Source organism: Motacilla alba, chromosome 6, assembly GCF_015832195.1.
Source record: "Motacilla alba alba isolate MOTALB_02 chromosome 6, Motacilla_alba_V1.0_pri, whole genome shotgun sequence".
In the NCBI taxonomy this organism is placed as follows: Eukaryota; Metazoa; Chordata; class Aves; order Passeriformes; family Motacillidae; genus Motacilla; species Motacilla alba.
In genome coordinates this window covers 26,265,995-26,287,133 of record NC_052021.1, presented here as the reverse complement: position 1 = coordinate 26,287,133, position 21,139 = coordinate 26,265,995, and the positions used below count along the sequence as shown (strand labels likewise).

Genomic DNA, 21,139 nt, shown 5'->3' with positions numbered 1-21,139 from the left:
GTGTCTGAGACACAAAACTATATTAATACTTTTGAATTAAAAAAAAAAAAAAGTTGTGTAAAATTTTCAATGTCCCCTCCTTCCTCTCCTTTTTGGCCTGAGCAATTTTATGCTAAATGTTATTAAAACTGCAAATATCAAAGAAAGAGAATCAGATACACTCTTTCAGTTAAATTCCTGATTATGTAGGAAGAAAGTATCAAAACCGCAAAGAGTTAAAAGACCAAACATTTAGTATACTTTCAAACATCAAGTTCATACTCAATCCCTCATCAAGTTTATCTCTTCCCAGATTCAGGAATGTGATCTTTTCTGGCTTTAAAGCACTTCCTAAGCATCACGTCCACAAGACTACCTAAACAAACAATGCACTTGTATGCAAGAGTGCGTTTTATGATCTGCTACACCAAGATTTCCTGAAGTGTGTTCAAGAAAACGGCCACATGGAAGAGGACTTCTTTCCACCTGCACAACCTAATTAATTTTCAGTTGCTTCTGGTTTTTGGGAGGTTTTTAATGCTAGAGTTCAATTTTTACTCTACTCCCTCCTCCAATCAAGAAAGGAATCTAGAAAATTAAAGGGTAACTCCAGGAAAAACTCACCATTTATTACAGAGGCTTACATAAAAGCAGAAACAGCCGCAGTGGATTAATGTATTTCCTTTCCCACAGCTTTTTCACTTAAACCATAACTGTGCATATTTACTGCAACTCTTCCATCTGCCAGCGGCATTGTGCTGACACATCCGGCACACAGGCTGAGGACTGATGGCAAGGAGACAGGTCCCACCACTGCTCTCAAATTTTGTGATTAATATAGCATGAAAACTGGTGAAAAGCCACACTTACAGACATTGCTGACTATCAACAGTGACCCAAATCCCTGTTATTTCAGTCCTTTATCCTAAACTTGAGTAAAGTCTTTAACAACATAAAATGCTTATAAACAAAAACTAAAATAGATTGTCATCAAAAGCTTAAGGGTTATAATCAGACTTTCTCCTTTTTCTTACAAGTCCTGCATAGCCTGTGTAGGGGAATAAGAAATGGATCCTGCAGGCATTTAGTTTTTCTTTTATGAAAAGCAGTACAACCAAAGAGGAGGTACTTACCTTTTGACAAGGTCAAATAGAGTCCACATCACTGTCAGAGTTTATCCTTTGAACCCAATCCTTTCAGCAGGCATATATATAAACACACACACTTGACAATATGGGAAGTGTTACTGATAGATAAGTTATGTAAATGATACAGCGTACTACAATCACCTCTAAACTTATTCTCAGAGTTCAGACGTTTCTGGAAGAGATCAACCAGCCTCAATGTCACTCCAGTGCCCCAACATGACAAACTCACTAACTGCAGCAATGTCAGAGTAATCCTTCCAACAGCTTGGTGACCTCTTTGAAAACCTCTCTCTAGCCTAACACTGGCCTGAAAAAAGCTAGCTCCTCCCCAAACTGAAAAATGCATATAAAACTCTGTATGTTGCTTCCATGTAGTGAACGTCAAGAAAAATGATATTTTCTTTTCTTGTTTGTGATGGCAAGTCTGTTTTGAGGGATGGTTATTTCTAAAGTGTTATTCTTAATTACTAGTAAACATGCTGACTGCAATTCGGACACTGAATTTCACCCCTTTCATATTTTCTTTCCATCCAACAGTTTCTACATGACCAAGATGGGCAAACTCACAGCAAAATGTGGCCATTTTAGCAGCTTGAGAAGGCCACCAAAAGCCACATATAATCCCACTTGTCAAGAAAGCTGAAACCCAGAGGTCTTCAGACTACTGGAAAATACAGCCATCCCAACCACCCTCATCCTACTGATGCACCAAGCAACAGCAACACAGCCAGAACTGGATAAAGTAAACAAATGTAGCTTCCACACCATGGTAATGCTGACTTCTTCCAGAGGTTGAAGAAATGCAGTCTCCGTTTGCTGAGAACAACGGGTAGGCGTGGTGCTACAGATGTTTATTCACTGGGAATAAAAATCGGACATATCAGTTAGCTGTGCAGATGTCAACAAAAACATCCAAGCTCATACTTCCAACTGGGCTTTACACTAAAAACCATGGTGCGAACACAGACAGTCTTTCCCTGCCCCATGAAGCTTCCTGGCAGGTGCTTTTTCCTTAGAGATGACTATTACCATCGATGACGCACATCAATGCTTTTCATGCCTATTTAAAAAGAAAAAGCTGCAAGCTTTCTTGACTCTCTGCTATAAAACTTAATCATTTACATCTTAGCACAAATAATATTTCCATGTGCCACACTCATTTCATCTGATATCAAGCTGTGAAAAAAAGAATCACCTACTGATCTTGACAGGCTTAAAGGTAATAAAATGACTTTTGGTCAAGAGTGTCAGTTAAGACGGCAATCTCATAAAGGAACCTTGTAAGAAATATCACTCATTGCTGTTCATAAACACAAGCCTGGTTTGGCTATATTCAATTACAAGCAAAGAAGGATAATTAAACAGTTCATGATATGGAATGGCTAAAACATGTGCAATCTTATTTATATTCTCTGCACCTGTGTTTTCTATGGCTTAAATTTTAATACTGATGTTTTAAACTGCACTCAGAGAGCATCCCAGTTCATTCACATGGGAATGATACATTCCATTTTTAATTAATATGTAAATTTAAAAGGATGCAAGATATTGCAGAGCCTTGCCACTAGCCAAATATATACTGGCAAATAACTATTGAGTTATTTACTCTTGTGTCAAGGCAACCCAAGTACTTCCCAGAAGTAGTCCGTGTGCCCAGTTTACCCGTCGGTGTTATTCCACCCCTTTGTTCTCTCCACCTTTATTTTGTTTTTTTCGGTGCTTCAAATCACATTATTTAATCCACAGTGTAATGGGGACCTCCAGTAGCTCATTTTTCAAAACGGATTGTAACCTCTACCCGCGTAAACTGCAACTGCATTTCCCAGCGCTCGGGGCAATGAAACCACAGAACCCACGCTAAAGCCCTCTAATCCTTAACAAAGTCTTTGAGGTGGAGACACCCAGCGCTGTCAGATGCGCGCAGGGGGACGGCACGGGGAGCTCTCGGGGCCGCGGCGGTGCCGAGGGTGGCAGCTCTGGCTCCGAGGTGGCCGTGGGACTGTCCCGCCGGCGGCCGCGCCACCGGGGAGCGAGGGGCGAGCAGCGCCCGCGGCTGAGCCAGGTGGGACATTCCGCAACTGCCCGCTCCTGTCCTAGCACCGACAGGCTGCTCCCGCCCCAAATACCGTGGGAAACGGAACATCCTCATGCTTTGACTTAGTTATTACATTTTTAATTCATTATTGCAGTATCATGGTAGATTACTGCCATGTCAGTAATTTCATCTGCCCTATATTCCAGCCATTACTTTTTCCAGATCTTACAGGAGTTACAAAATAATTGTCAGGTATTTTTATTTGGCATGTTCCTTAAAAGTACTTGAAAAGAAAGCACTGGTAGTTGGTTTGGATATAAAAATTGAAAGTAATCTAATATAAACTTTATTTTTTTAAAAAGCCATTTAGTTTCAAGCCTCCTAAACTCAAAGAAAAAAGAAAGAGGAGAGACTGCACAATATGTGTGTTTCTAGACAGGGAATTCATAATACACACGACTCCTCTTTATTTCCAGTTCATATTCAAGTGTGTGGGTAACACACTACGATATTTTTTGTTTGGCAAACACTTTCCCCTAAGGTAGAAGAATAGAAATGGCTTGAAGAAGTACAGTTATACAACTGAATGAAAACCAATCTACCTTCAAGATATTGAAACACATGCAAAGAAAAACAAATTTATATCCTTAAAAATTTTAAAATGTACCCTTAAACCCACTGTAATAGTTAAGCATAACCATTAGTTGACTTCTCTTTTATAATGTGCACTAGTAGTAATTAAAAATATTTATGTGATTATCTTTTATATATATATCCCCCACAAAAATCTAATGTCAAACACATCAAAGAATTTTCTGACACAAAAAGCTTATATTATTCAATCTTTGTAGTACAATATTTTTGCACTTGTTCCCTGTACACTCTGGACATCACAGAACTTTCTGAGCTCAGTGAGAATTTCAAGAAAATTTCTTCATTGCCAGTATTGACACACATATATTAACTTCTGAGACACAGAAATCATGTAACATTTTAACTACTCTCACATATAATTTTTCCCTTATTACCAATCAATGGTCCTTCATATTTGCTATACTTTCCTTATACTGTCCTTCTTAGAAATATACTTAAAATTTACTAAAAAAGTAGTTTTAAAATTGACTTGAAAAGGGTAACATCAATTCAAGCTAGGTATCACTATTTTTAAAAACAAGCTTCTAACATAAGAAAACTTCCTATTAGAGCACTCACAAAGAATGAGTGTTTTAAATAAGATTTTCCTACTATGACAGCCAACACCTAGGATTATTTTCATTGTGCTTTATTCCAACAAGCCAACAGCATAGCAGCTTCTTGCTATGTGCAACTCAATCATTTCAGAACAGCAATTCAGAAAATCAAATTTCTTAAATGTTGAAGAGATTGCCAGCAGCATAATAATGGAAAATGATTCTACAAGTTATAGCAACTATCATACTTTCTCCCAAGCAATTAGAAAAACATCTGTTATTTACATTGGGTTTTTGTTTATAACAGTTACTCTTTCTTTTCTTTTTACCTCTAGGTGATATTTTATTTCACAGCAAAAGGAAGTGCATAGCCAGTTTTAGATTATGAAGGATTACACGGCATTAAGACTGTCAGAAGAAAGAGTGAAGGCAAACTGTGAACCGGCCAGATTAACACCAATGCTGTCACCAGGATTTTCCTTCCAGCACCTAACTTTTTACATTTAAAATACTTTTTTTCTTTTCTTTTTAGATTTAAAACTAATCCTTCAATCTTATAATTATCTTTACTTGAACTTATGATATGTCCAGTGCTATAGTTTCAGCATTTTGCAGACTTCTCTGCTAAGAAGGATGTAACAAACCCATCTGAGACATTAACTCTTTTGTAATTTGTAGCTTCTTAAAGATTTTTTTAAGATGACAATTATACAACAGGTGAAATTGAGCATTCATTCTTAGTAACCAAAGCTGAATACAAACGAATTTTAATACTCTGAGCACATCACTGAGACTTGTACTCAAGAAAACCAGCAGAAACTCCGATGATTGAAATATCCATGAGTATTCTTAACTTTTGGGATTTACCACAAAAATGAAAGAGCAAGAATAAACACACCCAATTGCCCCTCAACAAGTACTGCATCACCCCCTTAATTGCAGGGTTTTTGCAATACTAAAAACATCACAAACAAGCTGATATGTTTTTATGATTATATGCTATCATACATGATGAGGAATGAATACAAAAAGCAGTCATTAATATGCTTATCTACTAGTTTCATTAACACATAATTTCAATTATGGTTGTCAACCTTTTACTTTCAGAGCTTTCTTACAAACTTTAAAATTCCTGAAATAATGATGACTGTAACCACATCTTTTTATTACCACTGTTTTGTAAAATTTACCGCTATGTGTATTCTGAAGCAGATTGTTTATTTTTATATTGCAATTTACTTGATATTACTACTTAATACGCAGGCAATTAGGCCACTAATTTAAAAAAAAATCTTTGAAATAGAAAGTAGAGTTTCTCTGAGTTTCCAGACAAGTTTTGTAACAACTATTCCGTAAGTCTAGCAGTGTTAGGAGTCAGGCCACAGTAGCCCATTAATGGTTTCCTCACTGCAAATGAAACAAACAAAATAATATATACCCAACAAATCTTTTTGACATGATACACAAGAACCCCCCCCCCCCCCCGAATTTAACAAAGGCAAACAGCACTATTATGTAAAATTTTGACAGCAATCTCTGACAGCATATTTAGTTAGAAAGAGAGAGATGAATTAATATGAAGAAGCATAGAAATACCAATTGCCTACCAAAATATTTCTTCCTTTTATTAACTAGCCATTTATCTTAGAAACTGTTGAAATACATTCTGCTAAAAGCTGACTGCTAATATGATGTACTTGGGCCATTTTCACTGCACATTGACCAGAGGAAATACTTTCATGCTCCACTGAAAATGCACAGGTATTTTTTAGCACTCTTTCAAGCATAGAAAGAACTTCCTTAAAGAACCTGATTATGTGTTTAATGTTCTCTGTTTCACTGGACATTCACAAAAATTAAATCAGCTATCAACAAAAAGCAATCAACAAAAAAAGAAGCCATAAATTTGTTTTTGCTTACAAAATTCTGAGTGGACAATGAAATACAGTAAAAACTACTCAAAGATTTTGTTTGATTATTTTGGTTTATCCTTTGTTTTGGTTTTTCTAAAATAAAAACTAGAATCAGGCTAAACAGTCTCCCAGAAGTTATTTGTTTAAATGATTTTACAGTTTTCCAAGGGAGAACTGGGTTCAGATTTTAGGGTTCAGGACCTTCAGTGGAAAATCTGCCCAAACTCCAATCTCCCACACAACACAGAAACTTGGCCTCTAAAGGGATTTAGTCTATCAGAAATCAGCTCCAGAGATAAGATTCAAATGCTGGGTCCAGTAATTCCAGGTGTTCTCAAAGCCATATTAGCGTCACAAATGGAGAGGATTTTACCCTTCCCCACATCCTGTTTAAAGAGCAGATGTGGGGGCTCCCTGGACCCTGACAGACAACTCTTTGTTCCCAGTTGACTGGAGGGCATCCAAGTGTTCCCGCTACAGAAAACGGGGTTTCTCTGTCCCAGTAGAAAGAAGGAAAGAAGGAAAGAAGGAAAGAAGGAAAGAAGGAAAGAAGGAAAGAAGGAAAGAAGGAAAGAAGGAAAGAAGGAAAGAAGGAAAGAAGGAAAGAAGGAAAGAAGGAAAGAAGGAAAGAAGGAAAGAAGGAAAGAAGGAAAGAAGGAAAGAAGGAAAGAAGGAAAATTTCTAATTCCATTGGCTCTTTAGGGGGTTCTTCTTGATAAGAGTGGTCAAGGTTACCAACATCTCCACAGGTTTAACAGTTGGCTCATTTTCAGGTGCTTTTTGTATTGTTTTTCTCTCAAGCCCAAAAATACAAAGTGAACGGATTTTCATGAATAACGTCTCTAGGACTGAAGATCTATTGACGAGAATTAATTGGGCTAGGGCTTTAAATTGTCTCATGCCATCTACTCATAAAGGAGTATTTGAAATCACTATCTGAGTGCAATAAGATAATTTTCCTATGCAACAAAACCAACATTCCATTTCTTTAGCCATTTTATTGAGAAATACAGCATTTATTCCCTCTGCTGCTTGTCTAACCAAACTTAATACTGGATATGAACACCTATTTTGCTTAGATACCAGAGAGCATGCAGAGGATTCCCTGGGAGGTTTCCTGAAGGAAAGATTCAGAGAAAGAATTGCTAATTCTAAAATAGAAATTTTTAAGCTCCAGGGGGACTAATGAATAATATACAGAAAACCTCAAGCCAACTGATTTTTGAAACTTGGCATAAAACTAAAATTCTGAGAGAGTTGAACAGAAGTCTCTAAAATATTAATTTTTGGTACAATCTCACTGAGAGATATGATGAAGATAATAAAATGAATAAAAACATGTATTTTCATGCCCCTGAAATGGAAAGGTTCATACTGCTTCCTGCTCTTTGAGGGTAATAAGACAGGGTATATTTATTGGTATAACTTATTGGATAATTTGGTAATTTATTGGAGTTCTAAACCAGCATGGTTTGCTTAGTTATATGTCTATAATATATATGCACTGAGTAAAAAGGCACTTTTTAAGTGCACATGTAAAGAACTAATTATTCCTACAGAATACAATTCCATTCTGATTTTATTAAGTGTACTTTAACAATGGCTTTGGAGTATTTGAGATAAACAAATTTCATGTCACATCGATGTGGTATTTCATATATTGTGCAAATGAATAATTTGCACCTTAAACTCCTTTCTTTACAGGTTTGCTCCCAGTGCTGGACACAGCAGGTCACTGCCAGTACTGAAAAGTTTTGCTCCAGTTTAGCAGCTCCAGTTTTCAGTCACACAATGCTGCAACAGTGACAAGACTATGAGTTTTCTTTGCTACTCCATTTTACTGGGAAGCAATTTTACTCAAACCCTATTGTACACCAGAAGTTAGATCTGATTAAAAAGTAACCTTTCTAGCTTTTACTCCAGCTAAAATAAAAACACATGGGTCATTGCTTTAGAAAGCAAACTCCAAGTAAAGGACAGCAAAATACCACTGAAGGAATCTGTTTCTGATACTCCGCTGTCTTGTATTACCTGTTTGATACATGAAGAGCCTGAAAGCTGGGGTTTGGAAAATTTTAAAAGTCACCATGACAAATTTTAACATAAAAAACATCAATGTGTTGCAGATGTTAAGCCATTTCTACTAGTCAAGCAGAATATTTTGGCTGTTTAAATCCTTCAAGATAGGCGGTTTAAAGAAATAATCCCAATTCTCCAACTGCAGAGGTGGAGAGGACCTGGCTGGGACCAAAACAGCTCTTTATTTACCAGAGTTCATTTTTTCAGCTTTTTATTTTTCTTCTATGCTTTTTTTCCTTTTTCAACAGTTGCAATAGTGGTGAATGACACTAAAAATCGCTGACACTTTCATTCGACAACTCCACAGATCTCTAACCAGGAGCCGCGTACAATCCACCGAGAAAAGCGACAGTACAGTATTCAACAGGTAAACACTTTCGTATCTGCTCATCGAGTCCTAGGAGTCACTGGGCATTAATCTGCATTTACAGTCCATAGGATTTGGGAGTGCTTCAGAGCAGCCTATGCTGCTACATTTGTAATTTTTTATAAGAGCATTTCACAAATCTGTGTAGTCAGAATTACAAACTCCCAGGACAAGGAGCGACCGCATTGTCTGATTCGGATTTTTTAGCTAATAACTAGGACTGTTTGTAGTTAATATAGGAGTATCACTTGTGGGGATGACAGCAACAGAAACTATTTATGGTAATAGTAATTAATGAGATACACCAACAAATTTCTCCTGCAGGATATGAAGATCTTTGTGGCTTCGGGAAAAACAGGGGCTTAATTAGGCTACGATTTATTCCATAGTTTCAACTTCTGTTTTTCACCTGACATTCAGAAATTATATAGTGATATAAGTAAGAAATGTGATATCAAGGAAATATCTATTTAGCTCTTCTAATTACTTTTTAACTTTACTCCAACTTGCAGCACTTTTTTTTTCATTTGGTACAAAAATACTCTGAGATAGATTTCATAAAACTAATTCTAATAGTTTTAAAACAGTGTGCCCAGGTCCATAAGATTAATATTGCAGATAAATAACATTTAGACAGAAAGCAGTCAATACATTGAAGATGATCAGAGAAGACCTTATACAGGCACTACTGGACTGTGTGAACTGCCTCTATGATAACTATGTTTTCTATGATTAAGAACTCATTTTGAAAGAATTTCAGTTTTCCTTTGTTCACAGCAATATTTTCCCCTCATACAGAGATTTTCACCCATTGACTAATAAAATTACATAGATGCAGGTGTTAAATACTAGTTTCTGCAAGGCTTCACTAGCACAAGGTCAAATATATATTATTTGTCACTTTAATATTCTTTTTCAGGTACAATTTACCACTATTGCCAATCACACAACAATTGCTCATGTTGGTAGGCATGTCAACAATTGGCATAACCCCTGAAAATACCTCTGTATTTACCATGAGGAAAGTATTCCTGTAATGTATTTTCCATGGTATGATTAAGTTGAAGAGACAAAGGCAACTTAGTGATTATTAACAATTACATTTTTATACAGTCTGAATACACAAAAAGAACATTTCATTTTTCTGTTAACACAGAAATTCATGAATTCTCACTGCCGCCTTCAAAGTTCTGCTTAAATTTTGCAAATGTGTCTTTAGATAGGGAACCATTCGCCAGTTAAATGCCTATATTGAATAAATTGTTCCTTCTCTTTGCCCCTTCCCTTCCAGTAAAAGAAGTTGCTATAATATGTAAGAGACTGAAAACAGAGAAAAAACTACCACTTTGCCAAAACCACCTGTATTTATCCATAGTGATAACAATGCACAGTCTCTTATGGGATTTTCTTCTTGTGCAATATTTATAGCTAAAAATAAAAAATAAATTTTCACAATTACATTTTATTTACATTATTCTATTATATTTTAAAATACCAACATAAATAAAGCCAATCAAAACATGAAGTTTCTCAGAGATATAATTCTTTATTATCAACCCACAAACAGAGACAGAGTAGCAACTGCAGTTAAGCTGCTTTGCTCTTTCAACACTGCAGGGTCCAAGAATTTGGGGCAGGGGGCAGTGTCAAGCCAAAACACTAAGTGTTTAAACAAAACCCATCATTTAACATAATGTGAGTGAATTGGCCCACTACACGCCAGCACAGACAAAGCACTTTTTTATGCATTCTAACAGTTTGCACAGAATTTGATGTGATCCTTCTAAAGCTTCCTTCAATGTCTTTCCTTTATGAGGGCCTGTATTAAGTTTTTACCACTTATCTAACAAAAAATCTTTCAAATAATCCACATAAATAACTTCTCCCTAAAAAAACCATTACGTAATTGCAGTGACCGTTCTTCAAAAGGAATTAACGGGAATTAAGTGCTTAATTTTAAAAAATCCCAAATGCACCAGAAAAATACACTTTGAAAGTACACCTATAGAACGAAACCAATAAATAAACACATGAAGATGTTTATAAAAAATTTTATACTTCCAAATTGTTTCCGCTAATTCTTTTAACAGATCTGTTTAAGGAAGCATGGTTTCCTATGGCTTCCTGGTCTCACTAGCAGTGTTCTCCCACAGCCCTGTAGCTCACTAAGCCTTGCTAGAGACTTTAATGAACATCCTTAAAAATAGAGAAAAGTTTGTGACTTCTCCTATCTAGGTCTTTTAAATGCCAGCACTATCAAGCAGACACCCCAAGACCCAGGAAGGATAAGGATATGTTGTCAACAAAGGAAAAAAGAGATAAGGCCTTCTGTGCCCCCCCCTTTGACCTAACAAAAACCCAGGGCTTGATATTGGTCTCCAGGTCAAAAATAGACTGTCTGCATCTGAAAGCAGCAGAGAACATTTCCACAGCTATCTCATTCTTAGTCGTTTTGCAAACCACATTAGGCACTTCAGAAAAACAGCACCCATAGCTGTTGTGGAATCATTTGGGAATAACTCTGAATGAGTAAGATATTTAAAAGTTTAAGATATTTAAGAAAAAGCATGTTTTTCAAGAGCAATAGAAGCAATTAAGAAAAATAAATCCTACCCCGAAGTCCTTTCTCTTGTACATTATGGTTTCAATCTGTGTCTTCACAAAACCACCACTAACCCGTTCCACTGCAAATTAAAACCAAAACACCACAGACCACCCTCTGCCTTTTTTACTCAACACAATATCCCACACTGAAGGCATAAATGCTTAACAAAGGATTGGATAGCCACACAGCAGTGAGATACACTGTGTTCTCCTTCTTATCTATCGAGGAAAAAATAGCATTAACTACCAAATGTTATTCCAAGCAATTTTAACAAGCCAGTATCATCAAGTCAAATGAATACACTACCTTTTCTGATTCATTATCTTTGGCTTTGCGTTTCTCCTCTTACAAAATTTTGTCTGCTTTCCTCTGATAAAAACTCAGTAATTCCCCATGTTCTTGCTGAGCACTCATGTGAGTTCACATGGTTCAACTGCTTGTGTTGTCCAAGCCAGTATAGCTTAAATCCCAGTCAGCCAGGAAGCCAGGCAGATAAGCACTGGCTACGGAAAATTTATCTTTTGAAAGGGAACAGGGTGCTTAAAACAGAACTTAAGGTCAGGACAATCTGTAAGTAAATGTAAACTAGAGTTTGTAGATGAAGGACCTAGTAAATGCATTGAAGAAGATTATCTGTCAGGTTCCACTAGGTGTTCCCAATTACAAATCAATTCATTTTATCTAATTCAAATAGGGGGATTTTGGATCCACACTTTCTCCACTACAGAATTTCATAATTTAATAATAAAATTAAATAAACCAGATTCTGAAATATGCAGTTTGATTAATAAAAAAGTGGTGGGATGCTTTTTAGCTGAGACATGCAGATTTCCTTGCAAACCAACAGAAGGAAAAACATTTTCCAGTGGAAGGCTCTCTTGCATAAGAAACTTTTTTTCTTCTTTTTTAAGGAAAATCTTTGCTTTTATTTTAAAACTATATATTCTAAAGTCATCTGTTCTATAGACTGAGTACTGAAAGCTTGTTTTCCAATACTATACACAAACATAAATTTCATAATATGCTTTAAATTCAAGATCAGAAAGCTTCAGAAAATAATTAATATTTGTCTTTCAAAATCTTCAGGTATAATGGAATTCTAAGACATTGAATAGTTGCAGAGAGAACAATAATTTCACTAAATCAAGGGGGGAAATTATGTGTAAATAGTAACTGAAAGCATAGGTATTATTAAGTAGTATTTAACTAATCACATTTGACAAAGTATCAGTGTGTAGAACAGAACAAAAACACCCACTAAACCAATGAAATTAACATTATTCAATTACATTTGTTCTTGAAGATGGCTTCATCTTCTGTAAAAAATTTGTATTCACAAATTTGAACTAAATTAAATTCACGAATTATATCTAAGCCTAACCTAAAAAAAGAAGAGTCATTTAATGTTTAAAAAAAAAAAAGTTTTTCCTGTATATACTCTAAAAAATAATTCAAAATGCCACTAAGACGATTCAGACATGCCTAAGTAGCTTTCATTATATAAATTAAACTAAATTCTAAGCGAAATATTATATATGTTTAGTTTAGAAGTGATAAAGAATTTGACCTGCCTGTCTCCAATCCGAGATTCTAACCCTACAGGAATTTCTTTTGCTAGAAAAATTAACTCCAGCTTTTGGAAGAGGGTTTTTTCAGTGACACGCGATCTTCTTGATGGGATACAAGTAAAAACATGTGTTCTCTTTCTGCACTACAGATATATATCCAAGAATGGGAAACAATTTTAAATTTACTCATAAAGTATTGGCTTCTTGAGCTAATGATTTCACCTTCTGTGCTCTAGATATCTAGAGAACAAGCACAAAAATGGGACATTTCTGCAGTCGTCTTAGAGGGAAGAAATACACTGATAGAGTAAGCAAGAATGAGCTACAATATTAACAAATGTGAGACGTTATTTTGTTAAATCTAAATAGAAAATATTTAATTACAACAAAATTGTCTGATGTGCCACAGTATGTTACTGTTGACCAATGGATAAACTTCAGTGATTTTCCCATTTTGCTTGTCCCATTCACACGGCAGTTGCACATCACTTCCCACTAACCTACTCAAACGAGTCTCTGCATAGGACAAGACTTCTGCATGGTTATTGGTTTGATCTTATCCATTATCAATGGAAATAAATAAACTATAGTTTGATATCCTGTTCTACGATTTCTGCAAATAAAAAGCTTTTTCTGTAAGTAGAACAAAAGACCATATCCTGTGACTGCTTCATAAAAGCCACTCCCATTAAACAGAAAAAGGGCAAGGTTAATATGCACAACCTGATGTTTAATGACTGAAGTGATTTATGCAGGATAAATGGTTTATGGTTTGCTCTGTAGCTTTCCTATAAAAGTTACAGTTTGACATGGCAGATTTAGATAAACACAGCTCCTACGAAACAACGACAAAATACGGTACCGCACTACTGATTAACAAAAATTGCCTTATTTGGATTAATTAGAAATTGAGAGCTGAGGCGGGAAGAAAAATGTAGTTAAGAATTTTAAAGGAACATTTGCACCATAAAAAAAAAACCCTCACTTGTATCTGAATAATTTTTTAACCTATTTGTGCTAAAATGATCCTGTACTACTACTGCAACTGAATAGATGCATGAAAGAATTTTAGCCATATTATGCCTAAAGAATTTACTTCTAGACAGAAGCTTTTACACTGACATATAACTTTTTTCTTTTAAAATTAGAAGATGATAATAAATACACGAAAAGCAGAAGAGAAGTAAAATTCTTTAAAAACAATGTCTTTTGATCAACTGATTTTCCTACTGGCAGTACCGCTTTAAACTGCAATGGAATTTTAAAAACTGTCCTGAGATATCCAAATCAAACTCAGGGTATCTAACAAATTTCTCAAGTTTCTATGACTAATAGTGTATCACAGAGTTGATAGTTATGGGCTAAATGTGATCCTGACCTTTTGCGCTTACGGCTGCGAGCCCTGCAGTCTGTGCGCTGAGCCAACACAAAATCTATGCTTACAGCAGCGCTCTGCACACCAACAATCCTCCCAGGCAGGATCCCCATTTAGGTTATAGCCTCTTTAAAATACAGCAAAGGGTTCCTGGAATCACAGAAGGTTCCCCACTCCTCAGGAAAGTAATGTCTTTCACAGTTGCTCCCTCCTTGATCAAGAAAGCAATTTTTTTTTTTTTTTGAGGAGAGACCCTGTAATGCTAGAAAGCTGCTGTTAATAGAGCATTTTCAGGCTTTAGATGAATGTTACCTTTACAGAACATAAAGTTTTCTCTTTCTATCAAGTCTGAAAATCTCTGGTCTCTCTCAGTCAAACAAATGTTGAATTTCTATTCCTACCATCTTAAACCAATTCAGTGGGCTGGATTTCTGTGCAAAAACTCTTCCAGGTGTCCAATCTGCTGTGATTCTCTATGGCATTTCTTGCAAACAGGAAGAAGCAATGAATATTTCTACTTTGTGCTTTATATACAAGGTTCAGCTGTTGAGGAAGAAGCAGCCAACTATTACACCAAAAAAAAAATCTAAAATCAAAGAACGCTTGGTAAAGGAGAAGAAACTAGGAATATTGCAGATTTGGACATGGCAGGACATCAGGAAGACTAAAAAGATTTTGAGTGGGAGAAAACCTGATGAAAAAGTTGCTGAGGAGCAGAGGAAGAAAGGGAGAAGGGCATGAAAACAGCATCCTTTCAAGACCTTTTCCCACCTCTGTCCCCTCTCTCAGCCCTTAAATCACTGGTGAGCCCATTCACCACAAACTCTTTGCAAAAAGAAGCAAAGAGGTTACATGAAACTGAGCATCACAGCTCTTCCCCTGGGCTCGGAGGAATATTTAATGAAAACTGTAATTAGGCCTCTGCTACCCTTCAATTTCCAAAAGCCACTGTCATTAATTTTGTTTCAGAGGACAGGCTGAAGCAATCAGAATGGCAAAGCGCTTCAATCACCAGCAACACTGCAGTGAGCAAAGACAACCTAAGTCAATAAACAAGCCTGGCTGAGTGACTACAAACAACAAACGCTCCCGGCTTGTAAGGAGCAACTGAAGATCATCAGGAAACCATAAAATGAGACAAGTGCATCATGCAAATCTCTCCTCTTTCCATCCTTCCTTACAAGGCATGGATCTGACACTGAACTGTGGAATTCCCCAGAGACTTCATAAAGGAGAAGTAAAAACAGATACCAGCTAATCAATGCCATGCATGATAAAAACCAGACGAGGGAGTCATTGGGTAAAACAGCATCACACAACCATTAAAAAAAACAACTGTGCTGGAAACTGCTCTTCTCTCCAGTGTTTCTCAGCTCCTGCTCCAACCCTTCTTGCCTGAAAGCCTACAGACAGGGTAGAAAGTGCTATGCCAGATCAGATCAACTAACCCAATGATCTGAGCCTGCCTATGGGCAGATGGTCCATGGATATTTAGACAACCACAAGATACTAAACCCACCTCAGGAAATTTTCTGGTTTCCAGAAGCTAGTTAAAACCATATATTTATGTCTCTTTTGCTATTCTTCTCTCCATCCCATTTTTCTGGATTTAACCAAAGGGTAGGAGAGCCTGAAGTGCCTACAAAACCCACTCCACAGGATAACTGCCAACAGACTGAAACCTCCTACCCCAGCCCTAATCTCCCCTGAACACTTCTTGTATGTGGGTTCAAGTGAGAAACCCTACACAGCTGAATGTCAGGATGCACAGGGAGTTTTCCTTCCCCATGTACTCCTCAAATCCTCCCTCTTCACAGCAACACTGCACCTGTCCCAGCACAGTACCCCTGGCGCCTTCAATTAATGCTGAGAAAATCCTGAGTTAAGTGCCTACTTAAATTTGATGGGTTTGCCATTCAAATGATGGTCTGTCAGCCTAATAAAAGCACCAGTTAGTAAACAACATTACTGCACGAACACTGGCAGAATTATGAGCAACTGCAAGCTGCAATTAATTTGACCTAGCTACCATGCCCACACAACCAGTGATGCTAATGCTGTGATTTTATTTCAGATCAATGTAAACAGCATCAAATCAACATTCCTGCCATTTCTCCAAAGAGGAATCAAAACTACCCAGTGCAGCTAGGGGAATTTGCAATTGAACAGATGCAAACTACTTCATAGCCCTAAGGAAAATGGAATTCATTTACCAATGTGTAGCTTGAGCTAAACTAATCTGAGTTGCATACCCAGTTCTCGAAGAGCTTTGAGTAGCAATCAATCTTCCTGCATTCACCAAGTGATTTGTTAATCTGCAGTTTTCATAACATAATAAAGAACACATGGATTAACCAGCTATTGTTCATAACAACCTGATGAGCTTCTTAGAGTCTCTTGGTTACTTACTGAGTATAACAGTATCCAGTGCAGTGAAACAAACTGGGCAGTATGGATTACATCATGTTCTACCATCTGGAAAGCATTACAATATAATCACTAATACTGTGAAGCCTCCTGAATCCGTTCTTCATTTACAACGCGACTGTTTGAGTTCCAGAAAGAGCATCTGAAGAGTGATTTGTAAAATATGTTACTGAAATCCTAAGTGGATATTGTTCGTAATAAAAACCATACCTAAGTACAAACTCAATTTTCAGCTTATATCCTTAACCAATTATGTACCAATGCATATCTCCACTGGTAAGTTTTCTTGCTAAATCCATTCTTGCAGTGGATTAGTTAGCTCAGAGAAACCATAGAGGCATAGAGCGTTCCAGGCCAGCAAGGTGATTTGAACACTCCCCAGGGCCTGCTTAGCATCCTCTATTAGGTGAACAGAGAGACTCTAAAGAGTGATGGTGTAAGACAACACAGAAAGCTGGGTCACAGCTCAGGGAGTGTGTGGGACGGGCTGGCAGTGGGCAGAGCCACTGCAGTCCCAGGGGCCATAGGGTATTCCTGCTCTATCCACTACCCCTGTGCTGATGGGCAGCTCATGGTCAGCTGCTGAAGAGAAATGCTGCCCGAAGAATGCACCACAGAGCAACTCAGCAGACATTGTGTTTTGTATGGTCACAGTTGCCTTTAGTGTCACCCACTTTCCCCAGGATGCATGTCCAGCATCCTAGCTTATTCCTGGCCCAGGATGCACGTGCTGCAGGGCTCGCTCTCACTACCAGAGAAGCCAGCCTTGCTCCTTGCCAGCAAGGGACTAGCACAGTTTCTGACACGCGAAGCAAAGCGCACAACAGCCCTTAGATCCATTTCTGTGAAACTTGTTCCACGGCTGAAAGCCAACAGGGGTCAACAGCACGCAGCAGTTTAGTTTCACAGTGAATCCCCTTTACAAATAGCCCTGGACTGACAAATCCCATCATGCTCCTTAAGATATTTTTTCCAGTAAGATAAAGCCAAGCCCTTAACAGGGCAACCTGCAGAGAACTCAGTAAATGAAACCTCTGGATTGGCTTTCCCAGGCAGCCATTCCCATTTTACTTCCAAGACTTCAGTATCCCTAAGGAGATATTCAACAGAGTGATTATCCACAGTTGAAGAAACTATATCTCTGTCTGTATATATATATATTTATAAACACACACACTCTCCATACAAAGCCACATTGATACAACAATCTCAACTCTTCCATGATCTCCAGCTCTTCAAACAATCGGGTCATGCTAAACTTGTCACAAATTTATTACAAATGTGGTAAAACCTATAGAAGGAGTACTTTCTAGAAGTTACTATAAAAGTTAGATTATGTGACAGGTCATGCAAAAATCTGAAATCTCAACTGGAGAAAAGCAAACCATTTGTTTCTAAAATTGTGCCCTAAAAATATAAAGTCAGTTTCCACCATATCAATGCTTTGACCCAGGCAGCCTCAGAAATTTGGCAAGAAACCAAGAGATCTTTTGGACAATGTAGTTTATCATGTACATCCTTGTTCCACCACTGATCTTAGGCAATTGACTGGTGAAAGGAGCGCAGGCCTTTTTGGATGACACAGCAGCTGTGTGGGAGACCAGGAGTATTTATACATTGGGAAAGGTTAGTAATATTAATAGCTAAAATTGTGCATAATCTCTAAAACAAGAGCTCCTTACAAAAATAAAACTGTATATAAGTGCACAAGAATACACACCCTAAAAAACACACGCACACATAAAATATTAATGTATTACACACATCTCTTTTACTGAGATAGATGTTTTCTATTCCACCTGCACGATATGCTACACAAAAAAGTCGGCTTTCATTATCACATCACATGACAGGGCTTTTGCCATTATTTTTATTCATTTCAGTGAAAAGTGCTTTATGACCTGGCTCCTTAGTTTTATTACCCACTTAAACAAATAAAAATCATGCGCCATTTCTGGAATAAAAAGGAGGATGTTTCAAATTCTTCAAATTAAGGCTACTATTACAACTATTTAAGGCCCAAATATGAAGAAAATGTTAGAATTTTTATAGTCTTTTTAAAACCAAATGTTTAGCTCATCTAATAAATCTGTTCATCTGAACTCTGCAACATTCAAACAAATGGATAAATGCTCAAGTTGCTAAAAACCAGATAGAATTTCTAATTCTCCAGTTATTTAACCCCGTCTATTTAAAAGGACATTAGAGAATTCAAAGTGTCTGCTTCAAAATAAGATAAAGCTGGTAAGATATTTTTAAACAGGCATAGCTATAACAAAAATAGTTCTTTTTGCCACCTTGAGAAGTGCACTTTTAAGATAATCTAGAAGAACAATCAACAATTCTTCTAGACTTGCATGCATAGAATTCTCCTTTCCTTTTCAGTACTCTTCAATCAATGTTGAAAGTAATTGCTGTCCTGATCGCCAGCTCATATTGAACAGATGAGCACCAGTAAATCAAAAGCTGTCCAGATCTCCTACTGTGGATCAACATATACATAATGGCTGCTTGCCCATGACTGGAAATCCTTCTGATGGCTTAATGCTGTCAGGTGCTTCATTTCCAGTGGCCAAAACATAATGTAACATTCCAGAGGACACATTTTTCAGGCTTCATTTCAAGCACAGAAGTATGTGAACACCATTAAAACCCACTGATTTTGCCAAGATGCTTTTGTCAAGCATGTGTTTCACTAATTCATTTACAAAAATAAACATAGAATACAAATCAGTTTAGAAAGCTAAACAGCAGCTGAAGATGCAGACAAAGATGACAGAAGCAGAAGTTCTGCAGGTACTATTAGTTTGGCATTTTTAACATTGGACTACAGTCTCAGTTGGAGAAAAGACAATCTATTAATGTAATTACCTTTTTTTTTTTAATTGTCTAGGTGAACATCACATCTGTATTGAAGTCTGAAAATTAAATTTTACATTTCTCAAAGAATAAGTGGTCTGTGTATTTCTTTACAGGACGTAATACGCTCACATAAATCTTTGTGCTGACAAATTTTCAATCCGAAGTAAAAAATGGGCAACAGTACAGGAGAGCATGAACAGAGAGACAGCAGCCAGCCAAGGCAGGAGGATTTACAGAAGAGATGGTTTGCCAAGGATTTTCTGGAGAGGGCAGGGAGGGGGTGGAAGCTTGGAACAAATTAATGGGCAAACTGTTCCAAGCACCAAGATTGGCACAGGAAGACGTGTCCAAATCACTGTGACTCCAGGTTTGTGTTACTTAACATCACTGTCTGGCTATCTAACTATACTGACACGAACCACTGTGAATAGCAACATGTTTCTCACCAGTGATAGAAATGCGCTGTCATCCAATACCCAAATCTGTGAAATCTCCAGTATTTCTGGTAAGTAGAAGATGTGTGAAAGTCCAGCAGTCAAAACAGGCTGAATCCCAAAGAGGGATTTGCCTGGGCAGATGTAATCACAGTTATTGCCATGCCCAGGTACCAGCCACCCTAAAGACAGTTTGTAGCAGGCCATTCACTCATTAAGCTGTCAAGGGTGGGAGTGCAAATAGTCTCCCATATGCATGCTGCAGGAGTATGTGGATGTTGAAGGTGATGCCTTTTGAAACCGATCACCTCACCCAACTTCATCTACCTGACAGAACACAGAAGACCCCGCGCAGTGGAGCCTGTTCACTGCTTAGCCAGACACAGGAAACTGCAGGGAAAACTCTTCCTAAAATCTCTGACACCACGGCTACTCCCCATTGACAAAAGCAAATGAACCAGGAAAACACTGAGAAGGTTTCTTCCATTTAGCACTTTGGTTAGGATCAAGAACAGTTACACGAGTACGCAAGGAAGCGCTGTGTTCTCTCAGGAGTGTCCTTTCCAGTGACAGGGGTCAGTTGGGAATAAGCCACACAGCCTGTGCTTCAAGCAGCTGAAAGTCAAAGAAGTCAAGGGACAAATGCCACAGGGAACAGAGACAGCCTTTTCCTTGGTACCTCTGGGTGCAACGCTGGGTTCCGAACACCGTGTTCATGGATGGGGTGTTATGGGCACTGTGCTGGGAGCAGAGGGTTTGCAGGAGGAAGCACACCCTCTGCAGGCTGAGACTGTGCCACTGGAAAACAGCAGTGCTCAAGGCAAGCAAAGGTAGCTCAGTTTGAAAGGAAGTTGCACGGATTTTTATCAAACTCACTGAAACGCAGGAAGAAAAAATCAGTATATCTAAATCAGCAGAAAAACGCTACAAATCTATGGTATTTAAGCAGTTCCACTACACTTCCTGTTCTGGGATCACATCGCCCCTTTCACACAAACAAAAGACAAGACATAAAACCAAAATAAAACAGGAATAAGCTCGCACAAAGCAAAAGATGTGAAGAAATGAAAGAATAAAAAGACATTCCCTTTAATTTAATTTGAATACCTTTTTTTGAAGTGCACTTTCTCATTATATTTTCCAGAAGAACACATGGA

General features: G+C 37.5%; 1 protein-coding gene across 10 annotated transcripts in view; it reads right to left on the bottom strand.

Annotated features, from left to right (window-relative positions):
• The window catches only part of RBM20 (RNA binding motif protein 20), a 99,106-nt gene that overhangs the window by 64,293 nt on the left and 13,674 nt on the right, over positions 1-21,139 (bottom strand). Inside the window, exon 1 of one of the 10 annotated variants that reach the window (XM_038140165.1) lies at positions 11,623-12,331. The exons of 8 other annotated variants lie outside the window; for them this stretch is intronic. In XM_038140165.1, the coding sequence (XP_037996093.1) occupies positions 11,623-11,636 (14 nt within the window). In that variant the 5' untranslated portion in view covers positions 11,637-12,331. Of the gene's footprint in view, positions 1-1,112; positions 5,801-11,622; positions 12,332-21,139 lie in introns of those variants that run through there. One more of the 10 variants, XM_038140164.1, reaches the window with a different exon arrangement.